This window comes from Passer domesticus, chromosome 6, assembly GCF_036417665.1.
Source record: "Passer domesticus isolate bPasDom1 chromosome 6, bPasDom1.hap1, whole genome shotgun sequence".
Classification (NCBI taxonomy): Eukaryota; Metazoa; Chordata; class Aves; order Passeriformes; family Passeridae; genus Passer; species Passer domesticus.
The window spans coordinates 7,370,256-7,391,516 of record NC_087479.1 but is presented as its reverse complement, the minus strand read 5'-3'; the positions used below and the strand labels follow the sequence as shown (position 1 = coordinate 7,391,516).

The 21,261-nt window shown below is 47.8% G+C and overlaps 1 protein-coding gene across 3 annotated transcripts in view; it reads left to right on the top strand.

The window, feature by feature from the left end:
* Window positions 1–9,350, top strand: part of PELI2 (pellino E3 ubiquitin protein ligase family member 2) — a 70,929-nt gene extending 61,579 nt beyond the window's left edge. For all 3 annotated transcript variants that reach the window (XM_064423035.1, XM_064423034.1, XM_064423036.1), the window contains one exon: window positions 3,273–9,350. In XM_064423035.1, coding sequence (XP_064279105.1) covers window positions 3,273–3,854 — 582 coding nt within the window. In that variant the 3' untranslated portion in view covers window positions 3,855–9,350. The remainder of the gene's footprint in view (window positions 1–3,272) is intronic.
* Window positions 9,351–21,261: the final 11,911 nt, after the last annotated feature.

The window sequence follows — 21,261 nt, the reverse complement described above, 5'->3', positions numbered from 1 at the left end:
AACTATCTCTTGTTACAAGGTCTTTTAAGGCTAAACTATCTAATTAATCTAAATTATTTTCACTTTTAACCCAATACCTAATCTCTCAAAGTCCGCAATGCAGACTTTTCTATCCAGCTACAAAATACCACTCAAACCCATGGAGAAGAAAAGGTAAAGAAGAACAACCTGCTTCTGCCCTAAAACTTCTGTTGTACTTTGTATTTATTACTGTATTCTAAAACTCCAGACTCTTAAGTTTTCCATGATATTACACACTTCTAACCAACTACACACCCATAATCTCAGTGCTATCAATAAATTTTGGAAGCCTGTTCCACGGCTTCAGGTCAAATGTAGTGTTCTCCTGGAAGTCCAGAGTCTGTCTGTACAGAAAGTCTAAATTTTTCAACATCCAGAACTCCAACAGGAAGTGACTGAAATTAGTCAAGGGGTACTGTGGATGTGACAGTGTGGTCAGAGAGACAGAAAGCTAGATCAGCTTTCCCATGAATCAGTCTGGGAAGTTTCAGGGAGCTGGAAACAAAGGATGATAATCAAATGGAAACAATCCACAGGTGCTGTTTTGTAACAAGCTGTTTTTCCCATAGGGTTGTTTACAAATGGATGTCTTCTTAATTAGCCAGTGGTGAAGGTGTTTTGATTAAAGGACCAATCATGTCCACCTGTAGAGAACTAGAGTATAAAAAGGAATGGGTTCCTAATAAAGTTGTTATTAGCCTTCTGAAAATGCATGGAGTGTGTCACCCTTTATCCATGTCACTTCTGGCTCAACGGTGACAGGGTATTTGTTTCCTTGGCTTTGAATGGAGGCAGGTACAGGGTGGCTGGCCCTGAGCAGTGGCACTGTGAGAGTGTAAATCTGGGTGTTACAGCAGATTTTGCACTGCTGTTCTGTTCCTGAGTGTGTGGGAGAACACTCAGAACTTTCTGCTAATTACACTTTTCCAACTGAAACAGCACAGAGTGTAAAAGCAAAATAAACTCTGCTCTGGAATCTCCATCTCTGGAGTGTTCTCCTGGGACATGGGGAGCTGTCTTTTGCAGTACTGCCAGAAGAGTCCACTTTTGTGCAAAAGCAGTTTGGGTAAGGCAGCTTCTGTTTGATTTATCTTACCACTGGGAAGATAAGAGGAGCCTGGAAGTATATTCCTGTTTTCTCCTGTGAGGCAGGATGAGTTTTGCTTTTCCCAGAAGTAAGAGATTTCAGCTGCCAGGGACCTGTGACACGTAAAACCAGGAGAGAAATTCAGTGAACTGACTTTGCAACTCTCCATTGGCTTTGCAGAAAACTGACTGCAGGAAGAGTTAGGGGAATGGAGTTGGGCTGCTCTGCTTTCAGCAGACACCCTTCAGCACATAAATTGCTTTGTCACACTGATGGTGGCAGGCAGATGTTGCCTGGGGACCTGGACAGATGATGTGGCAATTGCAGCCTTTGTGGTTAGCAAAACACCTTTTTAGTGCTGCTAAAGAGAGGCACGGCAAAACAAATGGGTCCCCCTCCCTGCATCCAAAATGAGTTGAATTCTCATTTAAATAAAATTGCATGGCACACTGGTATTGATGTGATCAGTATTCGTTGATTGGGTTCATAAAACCAAATGCAGGCTGTATAATGAATTGAACACGTTGCATATGAGGGAGCTTTTTGTTTTGCTGTTTGTGAAGAATTACCTGAAAAGAACATCAGATCAAGGCTTCTCTCATCTCTACTTGAACCATTACATTTTTTTCTGCTGGAATTACTTGGCACTGGTGGCCTCTTATCTGTAGTCTATTGTACCGCTGAGGTGTTTTGTGCAAGGATGATCCACAGTTAATCTGTGAATTTAAACTGGATTAAAATGTAAATGCTAAATTGGTTGTCATTTATAGTATTCTTAGGCAGATGTGATGATTTCATGTGACCTACTTAATGTATTTGTTTGTATCTGGCTGTTTGTTCTGCATTAGTGGTATTTTGTGCATGCTTTCTGTGCATGAAGTCAGGCAGTAGGTCTGTTTTCTCTTTAACTTTATAAAGAGCCTTTTTAATATATATTCATCATTAATGAACTGATAGCAAAAGCATGGATTGCTTATATGTTTGTGACATTAAAATAAAGAATATTTCAGTGAAGTACAGCGTGTGTTTGGCATAATCCCTTGAAAATGTTTTAAGTACCTGCTTTTAATCAGAGAGAAGCCTTTAGGCAGTGCACACTGGGGCTGTGTTTGCTTGGAATACTTCATTAAATAAGAAGGCTAATGAGTGGGGTGGGTAATTGTTCATAAGCTGAGCCTGTGTGGCTTCAAATTTGTCACCTGAGAAATTGAACTGGTAATTCTGTCTGCTGCAGTCTAAGCCATGCAGGTACCTGTGCTGCTGCTGAGGCACACTCTGGGAGCTCAATGCTTGACCCTTGCCACCACCCAGAACAAATGGCATCTGAGAGGCAGAACAGCTGGCCTGACCTGGGTAGCAGTTTTTAGACGAAAAACTACTTTTTTATTACTGTGTGAGCAGCTTCTGTCAGCGTTGTATGGGCAAAGAATTCCAGGAGAGGATCTGCTAATGCAGCCCTCAGGGAATGGCACGTCTTTTCTTCAGTCTATCAGGACTTACTGAAATATGACAAAGGCACAGAGAATCAATATTGGAGGAAAAAATGCGTGCTCAGGGGCCCAAAGACTGTATAATAATTTATATAGCAACTGCAAATGCAAATCTCTTGTACAAGCACAGAATAAGAGAGCAGTGCTCGTCATAATCCTAGATATAGGTTAGGAGGTGAGGTGGATTCAGGACAACAGTAAGACAAAATTAAGCAGGTTAATGCTGAGAAATGTGATGTGGTGCATGGTTGTGCTTGAGGGTGCCAGGATGTGGGAAGAGAGGGGAATCTTGACAACATGTTTCAGAAGGCTTATTTATTATATTATGGTACATATTATATTAAAATGCTATACTAAAAACTATACTAAAAGAATAGAGAGAAAAGGATCCATTGGAAGGCTAGAAGGGACAAGAGAAGAAAGATTACAAAAGCTCATGACTCTTAGAGAGTCTGAGCCAGCTGCATCTTTGATTGCTTATTAAGTACAAAAAACTCACAGGAACCAATCACAGATGCACCTGTTGGTAAACAATGTTGGGACCACAGTTATTGTTTACATTTCTTTTCTGAGGCTTCTCAGCTAGAATAGGAGAAAAATCAAAGGATTTTTGATAAAACATCATGGCTACAGCAGTGTCTGTAAAAACTCCTCCCTTTGTGTGGTTCCACCAGGTAGAAAACGAGACCAACATCCTGCAGGACGGCTCCCTGATCGACCTGTGCGGGGCCACGCTGCTGTGGAGGACGGCGGACGGGCTGCTGCGCTCGCCGACGCAGAAACACATCGAGGCGCTGCGGCAGGAGATCAACGCCGCGCGGCCCCAGTGCCCCGTGGGCTTCAACACCCTGGCCTTCCCCAGCATGACCCGCAAGGACGTGGTGAAGAAGAAGGACGTGGAGGAGAAGCAGCCTTGGGCCTACCTCAGCTGCGGCCACGTGCACGGCTACCACAACTGGGGCCACCGCAGCGACACGGAAGCCAACGAGCGCGAGTGCCCCATGTGCAGAACCGTGGGCCCCTACGTGCCTCTGTGGCTGGGCTGCGAGGCCGGCTTCTACGTGGACGCCGGGCCCCCCACGCACGCTTTCACCCCCTGTGGGCACGTGTGCTCCGAGAAGACTGCCAAGTACTGGTCGCAGATCCCGCTGCCCCACGGGACTCACGCCTTCCACGCCGCCTGCCCCTTCTGCGCCACGCAGCTCTCGGGCGGCAACAACTGCGTCAAGCTCATCTTTCAGGGCCCCATCGACTGAGGAACAGCACGGCAATGACCACAATAATAAAAGTTGTCTTGAACGGTTTACTGTGAAGGTTTTTTGCCACTAACTCTAGATTTTACCCCTTTTTTTTATAATGTTGTTAATAACGGGGTGGGAGGGCGGGGATGGGGGAAGCGATGAGGAGATGGAGGGACTGTGGTGGATTTGGGATACATTGATACCTGGAACTTGACAGATATCAGTGGTGTTGCATGCTCGAAAGCAGCATATTCATGGAGTCTCCTTGGTCCAATTGTAGTATATTTGTAATCTTTTTATTAGTACCCTGGATCAGAAAAAGGTGTCTTAAATGATTTTTTTAAGGTAAGATTTTTTAATGGAAAGGTTTTTTCTTCTAAACTTTGACAAGCCTTTAAAACCTATTTTTCAAATCTAGAAGGAACGTACAGAATGTAACTGTCTTTAATTTGCAATATAATTTAACTTGAATAGTTTCTCAAGGAGCAAATACAGAATGTGTGGACAACCACAGGTGAATGTTCACTAGAGATAATTGGATATGTAAGAGAAAAAATTAGCTGCCTAAAGTGTAGAGGATAAGAGCTATTAAAATATCTGTTATGGTATAACACAGCTGGCCAAAAAGGCATCAAAGATTACTTGAAACTGAGGAAATCCTGTTTGCATTGATTTCCTTTCAGTGTAGTAGATATCCACTGGCTATTAGGTATGGGAGATGGCTGATTATTTTCTGGGGTTTTTCTCCATTTAACCCGCATCCATTTCCATTTAACCATGGGGAAACCACTTTGCTCTTTCCCATACTTAGCTCTGGGTTTAAGCTGATGTTCTGTGTGTGTGTAGTGTGGCCTTTTTATTTCTGCTTTGCTTGCCCTCAGTGCTCCTTACCCAGGCCCTTTGGGTGACTGGAGGCCACAGATTCCCAAAATGGTTTGGGTTGTCAGGGACCTTAAAGCTCTTCAGTTTCCCTCCCTGCCATGCCAGGGACACCTTCCCCTGTCCCAGGTTGCTCCATCCTTGCCTTGAGCACTTCCAGGGATCCAGGGGCAGCCACAGCTTCCCTGGGCACCCTGGTGGAGTCCAGGCTTTGCTGCAGTGATGAAGGGGTGGTGCCACAGCACACATGAGGTTTAGGTACAGCTGGTACAGAATTTGTCTCCATAAACCTGAATTCAGGAAAGCACTTAGTCTGTCCTTAAATCTGCGCCCATGGCTGGGACTGTTTAGATTCTCAAGAGCTTCAGTGTATTGAGGTTGTTTGCTGTTATGTTTTGAAATTAAAAAAAAAGGCAATTTAAAATAAGTTATTTTTTAAGCTCACTTTAAAGCATTTTCACTAGAAGGGAGAGCATCATTTCCAGTTCAGCTGAGCAATTTTGTTCACTTTTCAACTTGCTGCCATCTTTCACCTTTTCTTTTGCAGATTGAGTTGTGTTTGTATCTCTTTTTCCCCCCAAATGTTTGCAAATCAAACAACATTCAAATGTAATCAAATATATGCACCAGGGTGGTACATCTGAAGTGGATCACTTGAAATTCGTGACTTTTTAAGAGAGCTGATAAATGTTTACTATGGAAATAATTAAATCAGAATTTCATATGAGATGTACCCTGCCCACTGTTAGGCTCATTTCATGCAGAATGATAACTCTTTGATTTGTGTCTTTTTTTTTTTTCTTTATGCTTTCTGTACTCTTGGTATCTGAGGTATCAATCTATCCAGGTTTAAAAAAATTTGGGAGAAATCTATAACATCTCTAGATGAAATTGATCATTCAAGCTCAGTTCTGTTTAATCAACTATAGCTTTTTGCTATATTTGTGCCCTTTGTATAAATAAATAATTTATATGATTTTAATATATTCTGTATATATATACTTGAATTGGCCTGTTCATATTTTGGTTGTAAAATTGTTTTATAGTTAACCTTATAAACATTTTACATGTCCCTTGCCAATGGTGATGGGATGGATTTTGTCTGCTGCTGTTTTTAGTATAATTTTGCTGTATACATGTTCAGCATTTTAATAATTTGAAAGTAGCTTTTCATGCTTTTGCTGTTAAAAAAATACAACTGCAGCATTTTTTTTTCTAAAACCCCCAAACTGTACAGTTTTTGTCCCACTCAGTGATTTGAAACAGGATAAACCTTGTTAACCTACAACTATATGCTTCTTCCTAGTGCCTTTTCAAAGAGATCCTCTTGTGATTCCATTTTCCAAGTCCTCACTCCCAGCCTTGTGGCTCATCTCCACGGAGAGCAGCAGCCCAGCCAGGCGGGGGAGAGATCAGGACACAGAGGTGCCTCTTGCTCAGCCCTGAGCCCCTGCAGGTTCCTCAGGTGCCGCAGTCATTCCTGGTTAGCAGATACCTCATCTGGGAGAGGCAGCCTGGCTCCCCCCTCCCTGCTGGACCCACAGCCCGGAGATGAGAGCTGGGCTCAGGCCTGCAGCTCCCGCTGGGTGTGTGTGTGTGTGTGCAGCATTCCCAGCTCTGCTGGCAGCCCCAGGCTGGGCTCAGCAGGGTCTGCACGTGGGCTTGTCTCCTCGGAGCCCCCACAGACTGGAAACACCCAGGCAGCACCTCCCTCCCCCAGCTGCTGCACTCCTTCCCTTCACCGTGCAGTTTAATTGCTGCTTCAGGGCTTCGTCTCCCTTCTGTTCCCTCTGGAAAGTGAATGTACGTCTTGGAAGAATCCTCCCTGGAAACTCAGCACACCATCAGGCTTGCTGTGTTTGGCTTGTGTGAAGCAGAACACTGGATGATGGTTTGTATCCAAGGGAAGTGTCTGTTTGAAACTGTTTAAACAAGATTTTTTTTTTCCCCTTTTGCTGTTGGCAGTTCTGTATAACACAAGGAAAACTCAGAATCCCAGAACGGGCAAGGCTGAAAGCGACCACAGGGACTCATCTGGTCCCAGCTCTGCTCAAGAAGGGCCATCCTGGAGCACATGGCACAGGAACATCTCCAGTGAGGGAGGCTCCACACCCTCTCTGCTGTGTGTTGAGGGCTCAGTCACTGCACAGGGAAGTTCTTCCTCATGTTCAGGTGGAATTTGGGGGCATCAGTTCCTGCTCGTTCCTCTTGTCCCCAGAGCAGGGCCTGGTCCATCCTCTTGGCACCCCCTTTAGATGTTTATACACATTGATGAGGTCCCCTCTAGTGTCTCTTCTTGGGGCTGAACGTTCCCAGTCCTTCAGCCTTTCCTCCTGAGAGAGGCTCCACTCCCACCATCCTCATGGGAGGATTTTCCCTCTGCTCCTGCCCCAGCATCTCCGTGTCCCTCCCATCCTGAGGAGCCCAGAACTGGGCACAGCACTCTGGGTGTGCCTCAGCAGGGCTGAGCAGAGGGGCAGGAGTCTTTTCTGGGAAGCAATGTCCCAAGGTTTTGTGAAATTCAGGGACTTTGCTGTTCAAATCCAGGGTCAGTCCTGCAGAGTTGGGTTTGCTGGGAAGGCAGAAGAGTTTGTAACATGATTTTCCTCAATCCCCGCTCTGGTGAAATAATGGAGCATTCAGCTCTTAGCACTCACCTTCCCCCAGCTCCATAAGCCCATCCTCTGCTCTGGTACCTCCATAGGAAAAAGGAGTTTGTGGATAAATAAAATTAGAGTCAGAATACTTGAGAACCACTCTCAGGTTTATTCATTATTTCAGTGTTGTGGTGTTCCTTGCATCCCATTTCCAATGCTGGCAGTGTATCCCATAAGGATTTTTTTATCACCTGTTACTGTTGATTCTCTCTGAATGCCTCAAAAGCAGCTTTGACTGCGTAACTTAGAATTAAAAGTATTTTTCTAGTCTGATTTTTTTTAAAAAGATATCTGTCAAATCCATGCACGCTGGAGCTGGAACCCTTCCCTTTTTCTTGGCAGCTTTCTGGGAGAGTGCTGAAGCCTAAAGAAAATGAGTGGTGAATGCTGTTCTTGCTGGGAATTGTGTCTAGTTGTACAGGATTGTTCACATGAGACTGTGTTTTATTCATTAATTTTTTTCAAATGTGGTCATTTTGTGCATCAAGCTACACTCATAGTACTGTACAGGCTGAGTAATTAAAGGGGAATCTTTTTTTCCATTGTGAGGGTGGGAATGGGGATCAGAAGAGAAGAAGAAGGCCATGATGGAACTGGTTCCAGTAGGGACAGATCCTCCCTGAAGCAAAGGACCTGCTTAGAAAAGTAACTGGAGCTGTTCCTGCTTTCAGACCTCATCCATGCTTTGCAGAGGATTCTCCTGAGTTTGTGGAAGGTCTGGGATGCTCTGGAAAGCCTGTGGCCTTCCCAGTGAGACAGTCCTTGGTGTTTTAGTGGCAGTCGCTGGAATTTGAGGGTTTGGCTTCACAGCCTGAGTGAGGAGTCAGAGATGCCGAGCGTGTCATAGTGAGAAACTGTGAACAGAACTTAATTATGTTTTAGTGCTTAATTCTATCTTAGGGCCGTGGTCACTCTCCCTTTAGTGCTCTTGCAGTAGTTGGTGGATTCCTCACCATTTTTAATTCTTCTGGAAGTGGAAGGAAATTTCTCCAAGACCATCATGTTTCTGTTCTTCCATCCCACATTCTTGACACTTTTATTGTGGTTGGAGAACCCTTGGTAGGGATGTGGCTGTGGCATTTAAATCCATTTTTGGCCTGCTAGGAAAACTGACCTGACTCTTCCTCCTCCTTTCCTCAGTTTTTCACCCTCCTGTGAGTCCTTGGCTCCTCATTTTCAATTTATCTGCGCAGTTGCAGGTGCACAAATAAATACAGCTTGGAAGGAAAACATAACCCAGGGCTGCAATGTCTTTTGACAGATTTTTCTCATTATTCTGGGTTTTCTGAGCACTGGTCACAGGTCTGCACACTCAGTGTTGTGAGGTGAAAGGACAAATGTAGAAGGTAAGGCTGGTTCTGGGGGTGGGGGGTGGAGAGGGGGTAGTTTCTAGGATGGGGTCACAGTGGCTCTGTGAACTGTGTCCCACTGGGTGCAGTGGGCATGGATCTTGGAACAGCAGTGGAGTGACCCTGGACAGGCAGCAGAGACAGATCTTCACTGTCTGTGCTGCTCAGCGTTCATTTATTGGCAGCAGAACAAAAACAGGAGCTGCTTGGACACCCAAACACCAGGAAAAAAACCCCAATGTCTGTCCAGATTCCCTCACTGGGGGAATATTTATGTTTTCCTGGTGGGCAAGCCAGTCTCCAAGTCACCTGAAATCTTTCCTGCTGCTGTCCTGGGGATTTAGGGATAGGAATGGCTCTTGGATCCACCATGGAGAGCCCTTGGAAGGCAGCACAGCTGTAGGAAAAGCCTCTCCCACAGCGAGCCCTGTGTGATGGAGGGTGATGTTTACCTTAAAAACTGTGTGAGCAGCTGTTCAACTTCTGGGTATAGTTGTAAAATTGGTCTTTTTATACGCCGTGTGAAATGGACTGGAATAATTTCTTTTGCTGTTGTACCTGTGGAAGTACAAGCCATTTTACAGTAAAAAAAAAATTATAAAACAAATTAAAATATTATCTCAGTATTGTCACTGACTCCTTCAGTTTATTTTCCCTGCTGGTTGGTTGTCAGAGTTTGACTTTGATTTGCAAAAACCATGTAAACAACTTCAAAAATAAATGGTTTCTTTTACTCTTTTATCCCCTTTCTACTCAGCAAACAAAACCTGCAGCCTTTGATTGAGGATTCTTAAATATTGCAGGTAGTGGAGCGTATTCAGGTGTGAGTGCCCTGGAATTTCAGTTAATTCCCTTCCCTGATTTTTAAATTGAACTGTGTGTTTTCAGTGCCAGCTGCCTCCTTGCAGTGTTAACGTAATTGCTAAATAAAAGCAATTTCCAGGAATAATATGCTTTGTGGCTCTTAAAATTAATTTCCATAATGGGAATTCAGTGGTTTGTTTTCCAGCTGTGTATTCTGGATCCCTTTTTTGCAGGTGGCCCCTGTGAGTACAGGAGCTTCATTTTTTTAAAGGAGCTAAAATGAATTGTCAGCTTTTTTTTTGGAACTTGGAAAAATAAGTGTTGGTGTGAGCACAGGGAAGGGAAATAAGGATAGCTGGAGTGTTTTCTAGATGTGGTCACCTGCCAGCTGGCTTTTGTGCTTCCAGGGAAGTCAAGAGTGCTAATTCCTTTCCAGGGAATGCTCTTAGGTGAGGGGGAAGCTTTGGGATGCCTGGGTGTGACTGTGCTCACCTCCCAGCAGAGCAGTGAACCCTTTTTCCTGTGGGATTGCTCTGTCCAGCTTCACTCCAGGACACTGAAAATGCCCTCATGAGGGCAGGGCTGTCGTCCTGGGGGATTCCTGGGCAGGAATTCTGTGTTGGAGAGAGGCAGTGCACAGGGGGCAGAGACAGGCCCTGCTGGTTTAAAGCAGTTCAAGGCTGGGGGTTGGAGTGAGAGGATCTTTGAGGTCCTTTCCAACCCAAACCATCCCAGGATTCCAAGGCAGCCTTGGAGCAGTTCTGGGAACCTGGGTGAGGGAGAAGTTTCTGCTGCTCCTCAGAGGAGGGGAAGAGCCTCAAGGCAGGAGCAAAGGCTGAGAGGGAGGGACAAGGAGAGTTCAGAGCTGAGCTGCGGGGGAGAGGGCTTAGGGATCCACTCATCTCATCCCCTTCCACTGTCCCAGGATGATCCCAGCCCCATCCAGCCTGGCCTTGGGCACTTCCAGGGATCCAGGGGCAGCCACAGCTTCTCTGGGCACCCTGAGCCAGGGCCTGCCCAACCTCACAGGGAAGAGTTTCTTCCCAATCTCCCATCCATCCCTGCCCTCTGGCAGTGGAAGCCATTCCCTGTGTCCTGTCCCTCCATCCCTTGTCCAAAATCCCTTTCCAGCTCTCCTGGAGCCCCTTCAGGCCCTGCAAGGGGCTCTGAGCCTTCTCCTCTCCAGGCTGGACACTCCCAGCTCTCCCAGAAGTGTCCCAGCCCATCCTCCAGCAATCCTCAGTACCCCCAGGACTGACGCCCTGTGAGCTTGTTCTGCAGATTGTGTGGATTTTGTATCAATTCTGTCACAGGTTTGTTTTTTAATTGAAACCTTCGGCTTTCAGCCTATTCTCATTCAATTTATGCAAGACAACAGGACCACACATCATCCTAATGATCCCATTCCCTCGCTGCTTTTCTCTCCTCATCCCTCCAGCTCCCTGATTAAAGATGTTGTGGTCTCTTTTTTCACTCCTTTCTGAAGGGAGCATCGATTCCTATCTCTGTTACCTGGCTGTAAAATTTCACTACTCACTCACTGCAGCTGAGCTGCTGGGAAATCATCTTTGTGAGAGCTTTCCAGGGTGTCTGGCTCCTGCTTTTCTTTGCCTTTCAAGGCAAGGCTGTATGGGCGCATATTTTTAGGAGGAACTTAAGAAATCTCTTTCATGTAAAACTAAGGCAGACAGAAGTTTGACAGAGGAGTCTGAGCCTGATAGTTCTTTTCTTTTCCACTCACTGAAAACTCCTGTCTGAAGACAGGCTTGAGATGAGAAAAGACTTCACAGCAGAAAGGAATTCTGTAGAACCCCAGTTACATCAGGGCTTGAAATCCTCGATGTGCCTGTAAATAATTCAATAATTATATAGGCAAAGAAATACTCTCTGGGGAGTATGGCCCTTAAATGCTGTATTTTAAAAGGAGCCTGACCTCTGAACTGAGCCAAAATCTGAAAATTCTGGTAGGAATTGTCCTCTGCAAGGACAGGAGGGGAACAGAAAGGGAGCCAGGGGCCAGAAATGGGATGTGCTGTGTGGGTTTCTGGGTTCAGGGATGGTGTCTGTGCCCCTGCCAGGCTGCTGGGACCCAGCTGTGGCTCTGCAGTGGGAGCAGGGACAGGGGCCACAGCATTGGGGCTGAGGTGCCTGTTGGGCCAAGGTCACAAATGCAGCTCAGCTGGGCAGGGAGAGCAGGGAGCAACATCTGGCACATCTGGGGTCTGTGGAGCATCCCCTCCCCTCCTTGTTTCTCCCTGATTAAATGGAAGTGAGGAGCCAGGGAAGGGCTGGAGGAAGGGAGAACAGGCCAGGGTAATTCCCCTGATGAGAGGGTCCAGATGAGGATTAAGCTGAGCTTTGTCCAAGTTGTGTCTGAACACGGGGAGTCTGATTTGGCTTTAGATGTGGTTTAGCAAATCTTACCCGTGAGTGGGCCTGGAGGAGTCATGGAATGGTTTGGGTTGGAAGGGACCTCAAGGATCATCTCATCCCACCCCCTGCCATGGCAGGGACACCTTCCACCATCCCAGGCTGCTCCAATCCCTGTGCAGCCTGGCCTTGGGCACTTCCAGGGATCCAGGGGCAGCCAGAGCTGCTCTGGGCTGAGCCTGTCCTCCCCAGACACAGCCCAGCCACTGTCAGTCTTCTTTCCCTTAAGCAGGATGAGATCTTTGTGGTCCTTCCCACTCAGCTTTTCCTCTGCCCTTAAGGCCATTTCTGTGCTTTTTCTGTGCCTTTTCAGGCTCCCTTGCTGGACCTGGGCATGTGGCTCTGCTGCTGAGCTGCTCAGTGGGACAATGGGGTGTGGGGTCACATCCCAGCCATGCAATCCCCCTCTTCCCACCTGGGAACTGCTGGGAGCTGCTGCTTTTGCTGAGCTGAGCTGAACCTGGTGGGATTGAGGCTCCCCTGGCTGCAGATCCCCACCCCATGGGGCTGGAATCCTCCCCCACCTGCCAAATTCCCCCATTCCCTCATGGAATCACTCAGGTTGGAAAACACCTTCAGGATCACGGAGTGTAAGGATTTTGCAGCTCTGCTTTCCAATGTCAGGGCTTTTCTCTACTCAAAATCCTCCTAGAATTCCTCTATTCAATTCCCTGCTGTTGGTAGAGCTCCTGAGGAAGGAGAACACTCGTGTTTGGTGCTTATTCCTGCACATCCTCCCAGTGGAGCCCGCTGGTTTTGCATTTCTTTATCCTTTGAGCTGAGTCCTGCACTAATACCTGTGCTTTTCCACCTGGGACAGACACCTGGTGGGGAAAAATCCTGGGTGATTCCTTTTGCCTTATTCAATGCTGGATCCACATTAAACCACCTTTCTACTTTTCCAGAAGTTGCCTGCTATCCACAATTAATTAATTAATTAATTAATTAGATGTCATTAACAGTACTGTGATGGCTCTGGGAGGTTTCTCACTCTGCACCCAACATTTGCTTTTCACTTTTCTGTCTTTTTTTTCCCCCCATTGATAACACCAATCTCAATTCCAGGATTTACAAGGTAAAGCCTCTCCTTGGAGAATCCACCAGCATCCATCAAAGCCCCGCAGGTTTTTATTCCCTGGCGATTAGCTGGGTGCTCCCGTGCCGTGCCGTGCCAGGCAACTCAGCCATCCTATTTAATCGGATTATGCAAAGTGTTTTGCAGTGAGGACGAGGCAGACATCCGGGATGAGCTCAGATTTGGGGATGGAGACGCTGGATATGGTGGGAGGGGGGCACGGCTGCATTCCCTGGGATGCCTGGGGATCTCCTTTAATTCCCTCAGCAAAGGGAGCAGGAATCAGAGCAGGAACCAGAGCAGGTTTTCTTTTCCTGGTCCTGGCTGGAGGAAATGGGGTGTCTTTGTTTGAAAAGCCAGGTGTCTGCTAAGGAAGGCAGGAGCCTCCCCTGAAATGGAAAATGTAAAACCCCTCTCTCCAAATTATTATAATTTTGAAATTAAGGGGCTCTCAGGCAGAGATACGGGAGCAGGAATAACAATTCTTTATTACGGAAGAAAATAAAAATAAAATTAAAAAGGAAGTAATACAAAACAACCCTGACAGAATCAGAACATGCCCTGTCCCCCTGTGGGTCAGGGTGGTGGCACAGTCCCATCCCATGGGGGCTCAGCCCTCCTGCAGTGCCAGCTGTGCTTCTGCTGGAGCAGGGATCCTGCACAAGGGGGGAGTTTTCCTCTGGAGCTCCAGGGCTGCTGGAGATGGACCTGGTCTGCCTCTGGGAATGCAGGGCAGGAGAAAGCTGCTCCTCTGGGAATGCAGGGCAGCAGAGAGCTGCTCCTCTGGGAATGCAGGGCAGGAGAAAGCTGCTCCCCTGGGAATGCAGGGCAGGAGAAAGCTGCTCCTGTGGGAATGCAGGGCAGCAGAAAGCTGCTCCCCTGGGAATGCAGGGGGCAAAGGCTGCTGTGCTGTCCCAGGCTCAGATTGTATCCAGGTAGGAATGCTTGGCTCCTGCCCTGGGCGGAGCATCTCCCCATGGGATGCTGGAATTTGATCAGCCATGCAGGGACACTCCCTGGCCATGGACAGCAGAGATCTGCTGGAGGCAGGATTGGCTGTGGGAGAGACAAAAAAACTGCCCCATGGACAGAGGATAACTGCCCCACTCTGACAGATGGGAACAGAACACACTTTGCCTTACAACCCAGGACAGGGGGGTTCTCCTTGTCCTTGTTTTCCACTTCCTGGGATGCTCATTCATTCCTGGCTCATTCCGCACACATCCATGTCACCCCAAATATTTTTTTTTCCCAGGATTTTAGCTGCAGGTTTATGGCCAGCTCCTGATTTTCCAGCAAATCCAAACCTGTCAGAACAAGAAGGAACCTGGCACACGCCCCACCTTGGCCCCTGTCCCTGCCCTTAGCACAGGACATGGACCCCCAGAGCACCCTGCATTCCAGGCAAGATGTGGGGGCTGATTCCTGGAGCTCCCACCAGCTGTTATGCCATCATCCTGATTTTTTTTCCCACCTCTCCTGCCTGTTTTGTTTTAAGGATTAACCTCTAGAGCTGTGTGAATGTATCAGAATTGCAGCTATCTTTATTTTCCATTTTTTAAAGCCCACTTGGTTGCAGGGGGAAACATAACCCCAAAGAGGACACACATCAAAAGAAAGCCAAATATAGAACATTAAAAAAAAAACAAAGACAATTTTGGATAGTAGAATGTATGAGTGAGATTTTTAAAAAAATCTGCCGACTTTGAAGGCAGTCTCATGATTTTTGAATATTTAGAGCTGACAGTCCTGGGTACAGGATTTTTCTTGAGCTTATTTGGGAAAGTGGTGCTAAACTCCAGTGAGTGATGAGCTCAAATCAGCTCAGGGTGCCAGAGCTGTGTGAACTCAGCTCCTTTGGTTGTGGGGGGTTTAGAGGGAGGCTGATGTCTGACCACTCCATGGAATCATGGAATGCTTTGGGTTGGGAGAGACCTTAAAGATCATCCAGTTCCTCTATCCCAGGCTGCTCCAAGCCCCATCCAACCTTGCTTTGGGCAGTTCCAAGGATGAGACATCCACAACCTCTCTGGGCACCCTGTGCCTCCCCACCCAGGGGCGCTGGGGTTTTGGGAAGCAGCCCACCCTGGAAAACTGCTCCTCTGAGCACTTTGGATTATGGTCCTGAGCTTGGGAAGGGGACTGGGAGCTGGTTCAGCCTCCTGCATCCTTAGGAAACCCCCCTGGTCTTCCTAAAGCGCTGTGGGATGTGAGGAGAGGGCAATTTGGGGTTCATTTCCCCTTCAGAAATCAGAACCCCAGAACGGTTTGGGTTGGAAGGGACCTTACAGCTCATCTCCTTCCAAACCCTCTGCCATGGGCAGGGACACCTTCCACCACCCCAGGCTGCTCAAAAACCCCTCCCAGAAAGAATCTGGGGGGTTTTTCCTGGTGACTTTGGCAGGAAAAAAAGTGGAGCTGAGCAAATAATGAGCCAAAGGTGCAGCTCGGGGCCTTGCTGTTGGTTTTGTGATAAAGGTCCTGGGGTGCTCTATTCCCAAGGAAATACTGCTGCAATAAAGTGATTATAGGTTTTTCCAGATGTATTTAGGGTTAGGAGGCTAAGAGGAAATTCCTAGCTGAATTCCTGTCTGTGGGATAATGCTCTTTCCATGATCCTCCCTGCCAAGAATCACTTAATTATGAGTAATTAAAAAAAATAACCCAACCTATTGGGCTTTGGTTTGGCTCAAAAATGCTGAGGGATTTGGGGACAGGAAAATGGAATAAGGGAATAAACAACAAAAAAAAAAGTGAACTAAGTGACCTTTTGTGCAGATGGGACTCGGCAAAGAGGGAAAAGGGATGTGGGGGGAGAGGGAATCTCCTTATCAGGGCAGGGATTTTGTCCCGTGCCCATGCTGGAGCCAGGGATGCTGTTTGGTTCCTTAAAAAAACACAGCTCCTTCTCACCAGAAGAGTTGCTAATTCTGTCATTTCCCTCTTTATCCTCCCTGCCAGACAAAAAAAAAAAAAAAAAAAAAAAAAAAAAAAAAAAAAAAAAAAATCTGTGTTTTCTGCAGGGATTTGGGATTGCTGTGATGGACCTGGGGCTGTTGGCTCGGTGGTGGGTGAAAAATGCAGCTTTCCCAGGAAAACCTGATGTGTTTGGGCAGGGGCTGGCTCTCAGATGAGGTGAAAAATCTGAGCCCTGCAACATTTGTGGTCAAAATCTGAGGGGAGTAATTTAATTTTTCCCCTTCCCTGCCAGGGATTTGATTATGGACCTTCCAAAATGCAACACTTAAGGCAGCAAAATTATTCCAACATGAAACTTTATCCCAAAAATCAAAAGTTTTGCTCAAGCCTCATCTTATAGAAAACAGCAGAGGGAAGTTTTGAGATTCCCCTTCAGCTGTGCCCCACCAAGGAAATCTTGGGCAGTTTGAAAAGTGGGGTTGAAAAATGTCCTTTGTTAATTGTTTGCCCTGGAGATGGGCATCAAATGTTGGGGTGGGTTTGTGGGGTTTTTTTGGTTTGTTTTGGGTTTTTTTGTTGATTTTTTTTGTGTTTTTTGTTTGTTTGTTTGTTTGTTTTTTGGTTTTGGGGGTTTTTTATTAGGTTTTTTTTTGGTGTGTTTTTTTTTGTGGTGGGTTTTTTTGGTTTGTTTTGGGTTTTTTGGGGGAGTTTCGGGCTTTTTTGGTGGTGGGTTTTTTTGGTTTTGGGGGTTTTTTGCGTGGTTTTTTTTTGTGGGTTTTTTTTCTTTTGTGGTGGTGTTTGGGTTTTTTGGGGGGGGAGGTTGGTTTTTTTTCTTATTTTTTTCCTTTTTTTCTTCTTTTTTTCTTTTCTTTTTTTTTTTTTTTTCCTTTTTGCAAGTGCTTCAAAACCACACAAAGAGCTGGAGCTGTTGCACACCTGTGAGTTTTGGGGAAGGATTCTCCCATCCATAGGTGAAGCACAAACCAAAGTGGGATTCTCCTGTGGTCCATCCGTGTTGTCCTGTGACTCAGAGCACCAGGGGACCAGGCAGGGTTGGCACAGGGACATTTAACCCTGCCAGGGCTGTGGGTTGAAGCTCCTGGCAAGAATTTCTGCTGTTTCCTTTCAGGGTGGGTGCCCAGAGCCCTGGGATTTGTACCTGGAGGGGCTGGATGTGTTTCAGTGAGATACATTTGGGTGTTGTGCACATCCAACCCACAGAGGGCTGAGGGGTTTGGAAACATTCCTGGCTCTCTGGCAGAAGGGGAGGGAGCTGGAAGTGATGGAGGGAAAATGTGATGTTGAGGGGAAGGGGTGGGGGAGGATGGAAAGGAGGGACATTGAGGTTATGATAACCAGGGGGGCAATAAAACAAGTGTGAGGCTGGGAGGGAGCCTGGGGCTGAGATCTCCTTCCCCAGGTGCTCCTCCCTCCATCTGCATCTGTGGCCTGGAATCTGTCCAGGGGACAGGAGGGGAAAGGTGGGGAGGGGGCAATAAAAAACTGCTGGTACCAATTGCATCTCTCCAAACTCAGAGTTGGGTTTGGGTTGGGAGAGACCTTGAAATTCATCAAATTCCACCCCTGCCATGGCAGGGACACCTTCCACTGTCCCAGGCTGCTCCCAGCCCCATCCAGCCTGTCCTGGAGAACTGCCAGGGATCCAGGGGCAGCCACAGCTCCTCTGGGCACCCTGTGCCAGGGCCTGCCCACCCTCACAGGGAGGAATTTTTGTGGACCATGCAAGGTCCTTCCTGCTCCCATCCAATTTAGATCTGGGAGAGGTGGGATTGCAGGCTGGGATGGACTGGGATGGGCTGGGATTCCGGGGTGGGGCAGATGTGCCCTTGTGCCTGGCACTGAGGGGACAGGACCCCCGTGCCCCCACCAAATGTGTCTGGTCAGAGGGTGAGCTCCATGAGGGTGTTTTCCTGTGGTTCTGGGAGATGGGGGTGGAGCAGGAGGTCATTGCTCCTGCTGAGCCCACACCTGGAGTGCTGTGCCCAGCTCTGGGCCCTCAGCTTGGGAAGGACACTGGGACACTGCAGCATGTCCAGAGGAGGCAGCAAGGCTGGAGAGGGGCTGGGAACACAAACCCTGTGAGGAACCACTGAGGGAGCTGGGGGTGCTCACCTGGAGAAAAGGAGACTCAGGGGTGCCCTCCTCACTCTGCACAGCTCCTGAAAGGTGCCTGTGCTCAGCTGGGGCTGGGCTCTTTCTCCAGGCAGCTCTGACACAACCAGAGCACACAGCCTCCAGCTGTGCCAAGGGAAATACAGGCTGGATATCAGGAAAAAAGTCTTTTACAGAAAGGGTGATAAAGTTCTGGAATGGCTGCCCAGGGAGGTGGTGCAGTCACCATCCCTGGGTGTGTTTAACAAAGCCTGGATGTGGCAGGGTTGAGTTGAGCTGTTGGGGCTGGGTTGGACTGGATGATCCTGAAGGTCTCTTCCAACCCAGTGATTCTGTGATTCTGTGGATGCCCGGATCCAGGGGCAGGACACAGCCAAATGCCTCCTCTTTGATCAAACCGGGTGCCAAGGCAGAGGAATGTGGGCAAAGCCAAGTGTTTGGTGGCCTGAAGGGACCCACTGGTTGCAGTTTGTCCCAAGAGCCAGGAGCATCCTCCTGGAGGATTCATCCTGACTCATCTCTCTGGGACAACTGGCAACAGCAGGTTTCATCCTCGCTCCCTTTAAAAACCCTTTTAAACCTCACTGCAGAAAGCCTGTAGGTTTTGACAACATTCTCCTGGTGAAAAAAGCCACAGCAATGTGTGGAGCAGCCCTGGCTGTGATCCTGAGCTGCTTGGGAGAGAGCCAGGGGCACACGGATGCCGCTGGAATAATAAGGACGCGGCGGCTGCAGAGGGCAGGAAAATTTATTTTTGCAGGGCAGTAAAACCTGCTCAGTACCAGGATCTGACACTGATTTTCTCCTTCCTCACCTCCAGGTATGGTTTTCCATGGATTCAGCCCCTGTGCTTGGCACAGCACATTCCTGCCATCGAGGTGGTGCCAAGCAGGTTTTGGGGAGCTGTGGGAAGAGGATCCCCCACAGGGAGCTCAGTTTGTGTTTAACCCCTAAATTTGTGTTTAACCTCCACCTAAAGCATGGAGGAAGGGTTTCTATGTGGCTGTGCAGAGTGGGATGAGGGAATTGATGGAGCTCTGACTGCTGCCAGTGAACATTCAGGCAGGGCTCTGAGCGGTGAAGGATTCCTGGATTTATGGGAGAGGGAGTACAGAGGCAAGGCAGGAGCCAGCTGGGGATATTCCTGGATCAAGCAGTTTAACCTGCAGAATTGAAGGATTTTAGGGCTGGAGCAGGGGCACACGGAGAGCACATCCAGGGGAAAAGCAAAAGCAAAATTTTCTGATGCCAGGCAGCTGCACTGGGGAGAGGGGAGAGATGAGCAGGGGTTTGGGGTGGGGTTTGATGCCCAGCACCCCAGGAGCTGCACCCCAACCCTGAGCAAGGCTGGCTGGAGGTGCAGGACAGGAGCAGAGGGTGCCTGCATTTCCCTCTGGCCCCCCCAGGCTGTGTCCCAGCACTGGCAGTGCTCTGGGTGCTGTGCTCCATCCCCTCAAGCCAAAGCTGCCGCCCATTCCTGAGCCCAGCTGGGTTTTTGCAGGTGGGGATAAAGGCTGAGCTTACCTTGAGCTCAATAAGAGCTGTTTTCTCCCAAAATTCACCTTTTTCCTGAGCACACTGAAACCCTGGTGAGCTGCCCTGCAGCACCCCCAGCTCTGCACCTTGTCCCCAAACTCTGCCCACGAGTCCTGCAAGCAGGTCCTGCCATCCTGGCTGGTTTTCTATTTTAATCTCCTGTACTCTCGGTATCTCTGAGTCTTCGCTGGCTTGGAAATGTCTTTTTTTTTCATTCTCTCTCTCTCTCACCCTTCGTGCTACCATCAGCTTTCTGACACGGGGGTTTTATTGGAATAAAAGCAGATTTTTATCTCGCAAGCCTGTTTATTAAACTCTCTCCCTTCTTCCACAGTGAGCTACCACCCACCCTCCCGGACGTTTGTCGATTCAAATCAGGTTTAATCAACTCACAATATTGGACACAGTAAAATTGGATTTTTGAAAGCCCAATAAAGTTGTGCCACTGCTCTGGAGGAGCTCAGATTTCATCACATCGTGTCAGCAGCCACAGGGAGCAGCCCATGAGGAGCTCATCTGCTGGGAGCAGCAAGCTGCTAAAAATGGATGGAGCCTCTCCCAAAGAAATATTGACTATTAGTATTCTTATTAACATTCTGCTGTCAGAAATGACCAGTGGTAATAAATGCAGCTGTAGCTTTTCATCCCCCTGCCCATTCATCACTGCCTGCCTGAGCTTCCCCCGGTGCCCAGCTGCTCCCCACTGGGCACATCACCCCTCACTTGGCCCCATCTCTGCCCAAAAGGAGCTGTTTGCCCTCATATTGTGTCAATAATAATAATAATAATAATAATAATAATTATTATTATTATTATTATTATTTATTTATTTTATTGTTTGGGCTGGAAGGGACCTTAAATCCCTTCCCATTCCATCACTTGCCAAGGGCAGGGACACCTTCCACTGTCCCAGGTTGCTCCAAGCCCTGTCCAGCCTGGCCTTGGACACTTCCAGGGATCCAGGGGCAGCCACAGCTTCTCTGGGCACCCTGTGCCAGGGCCTCAGCACCCTCACAGGGAAGGATTTCTTCCCAATATCCCATCTGACCCTGCCCTTTGTCAGTTTGAAGCCATTCCCTGGGTCCTGTCCCTCCATCCCTTGTCCACAATTCCTCCCCAGCTCTCCTGGAGCCCCTGGCCATGGAGGCTGCAGATCCTGATATTCACCTGTGGATCCCAAAATCTCCACAGGAGCTTTTGTGACTCTGTGCTTTTGTGGAGCCAAACCTTTGGGGGTTTTGGGCTGTGGATTCAGCATCCCTTGTGCATTTAGCTGTGGGGTGATGGCATCCCTATCCCAGCTTGGAAGGGACTTTGCTGCTCTGAAGGAATTGAATATTCCTGAGCAGTGAGTGTCTCTGCTACAGCAAAGCAGCATTTTAAGGGCTGGGAACAACTGATGTCTGGCCACTTTGGGGTAGAAAATGCCATAAAGGCACACCAGGTTGTTTTGGTGGGCCTTTTGGGATGTGATGGGCTTTGCTGGGCAGAGCACAGCAGCACTTGGCCCTCCTGTGACCCCAACCCAGCAGGAACAGTTAAATTTTTAATTATGAAGAAGCACTTAAGCCCATTTTTAAAATATGTTTTGAATGGCTGCATCATAAATTAAGGTCAAAATGTAATTTCCAAATTCTCAA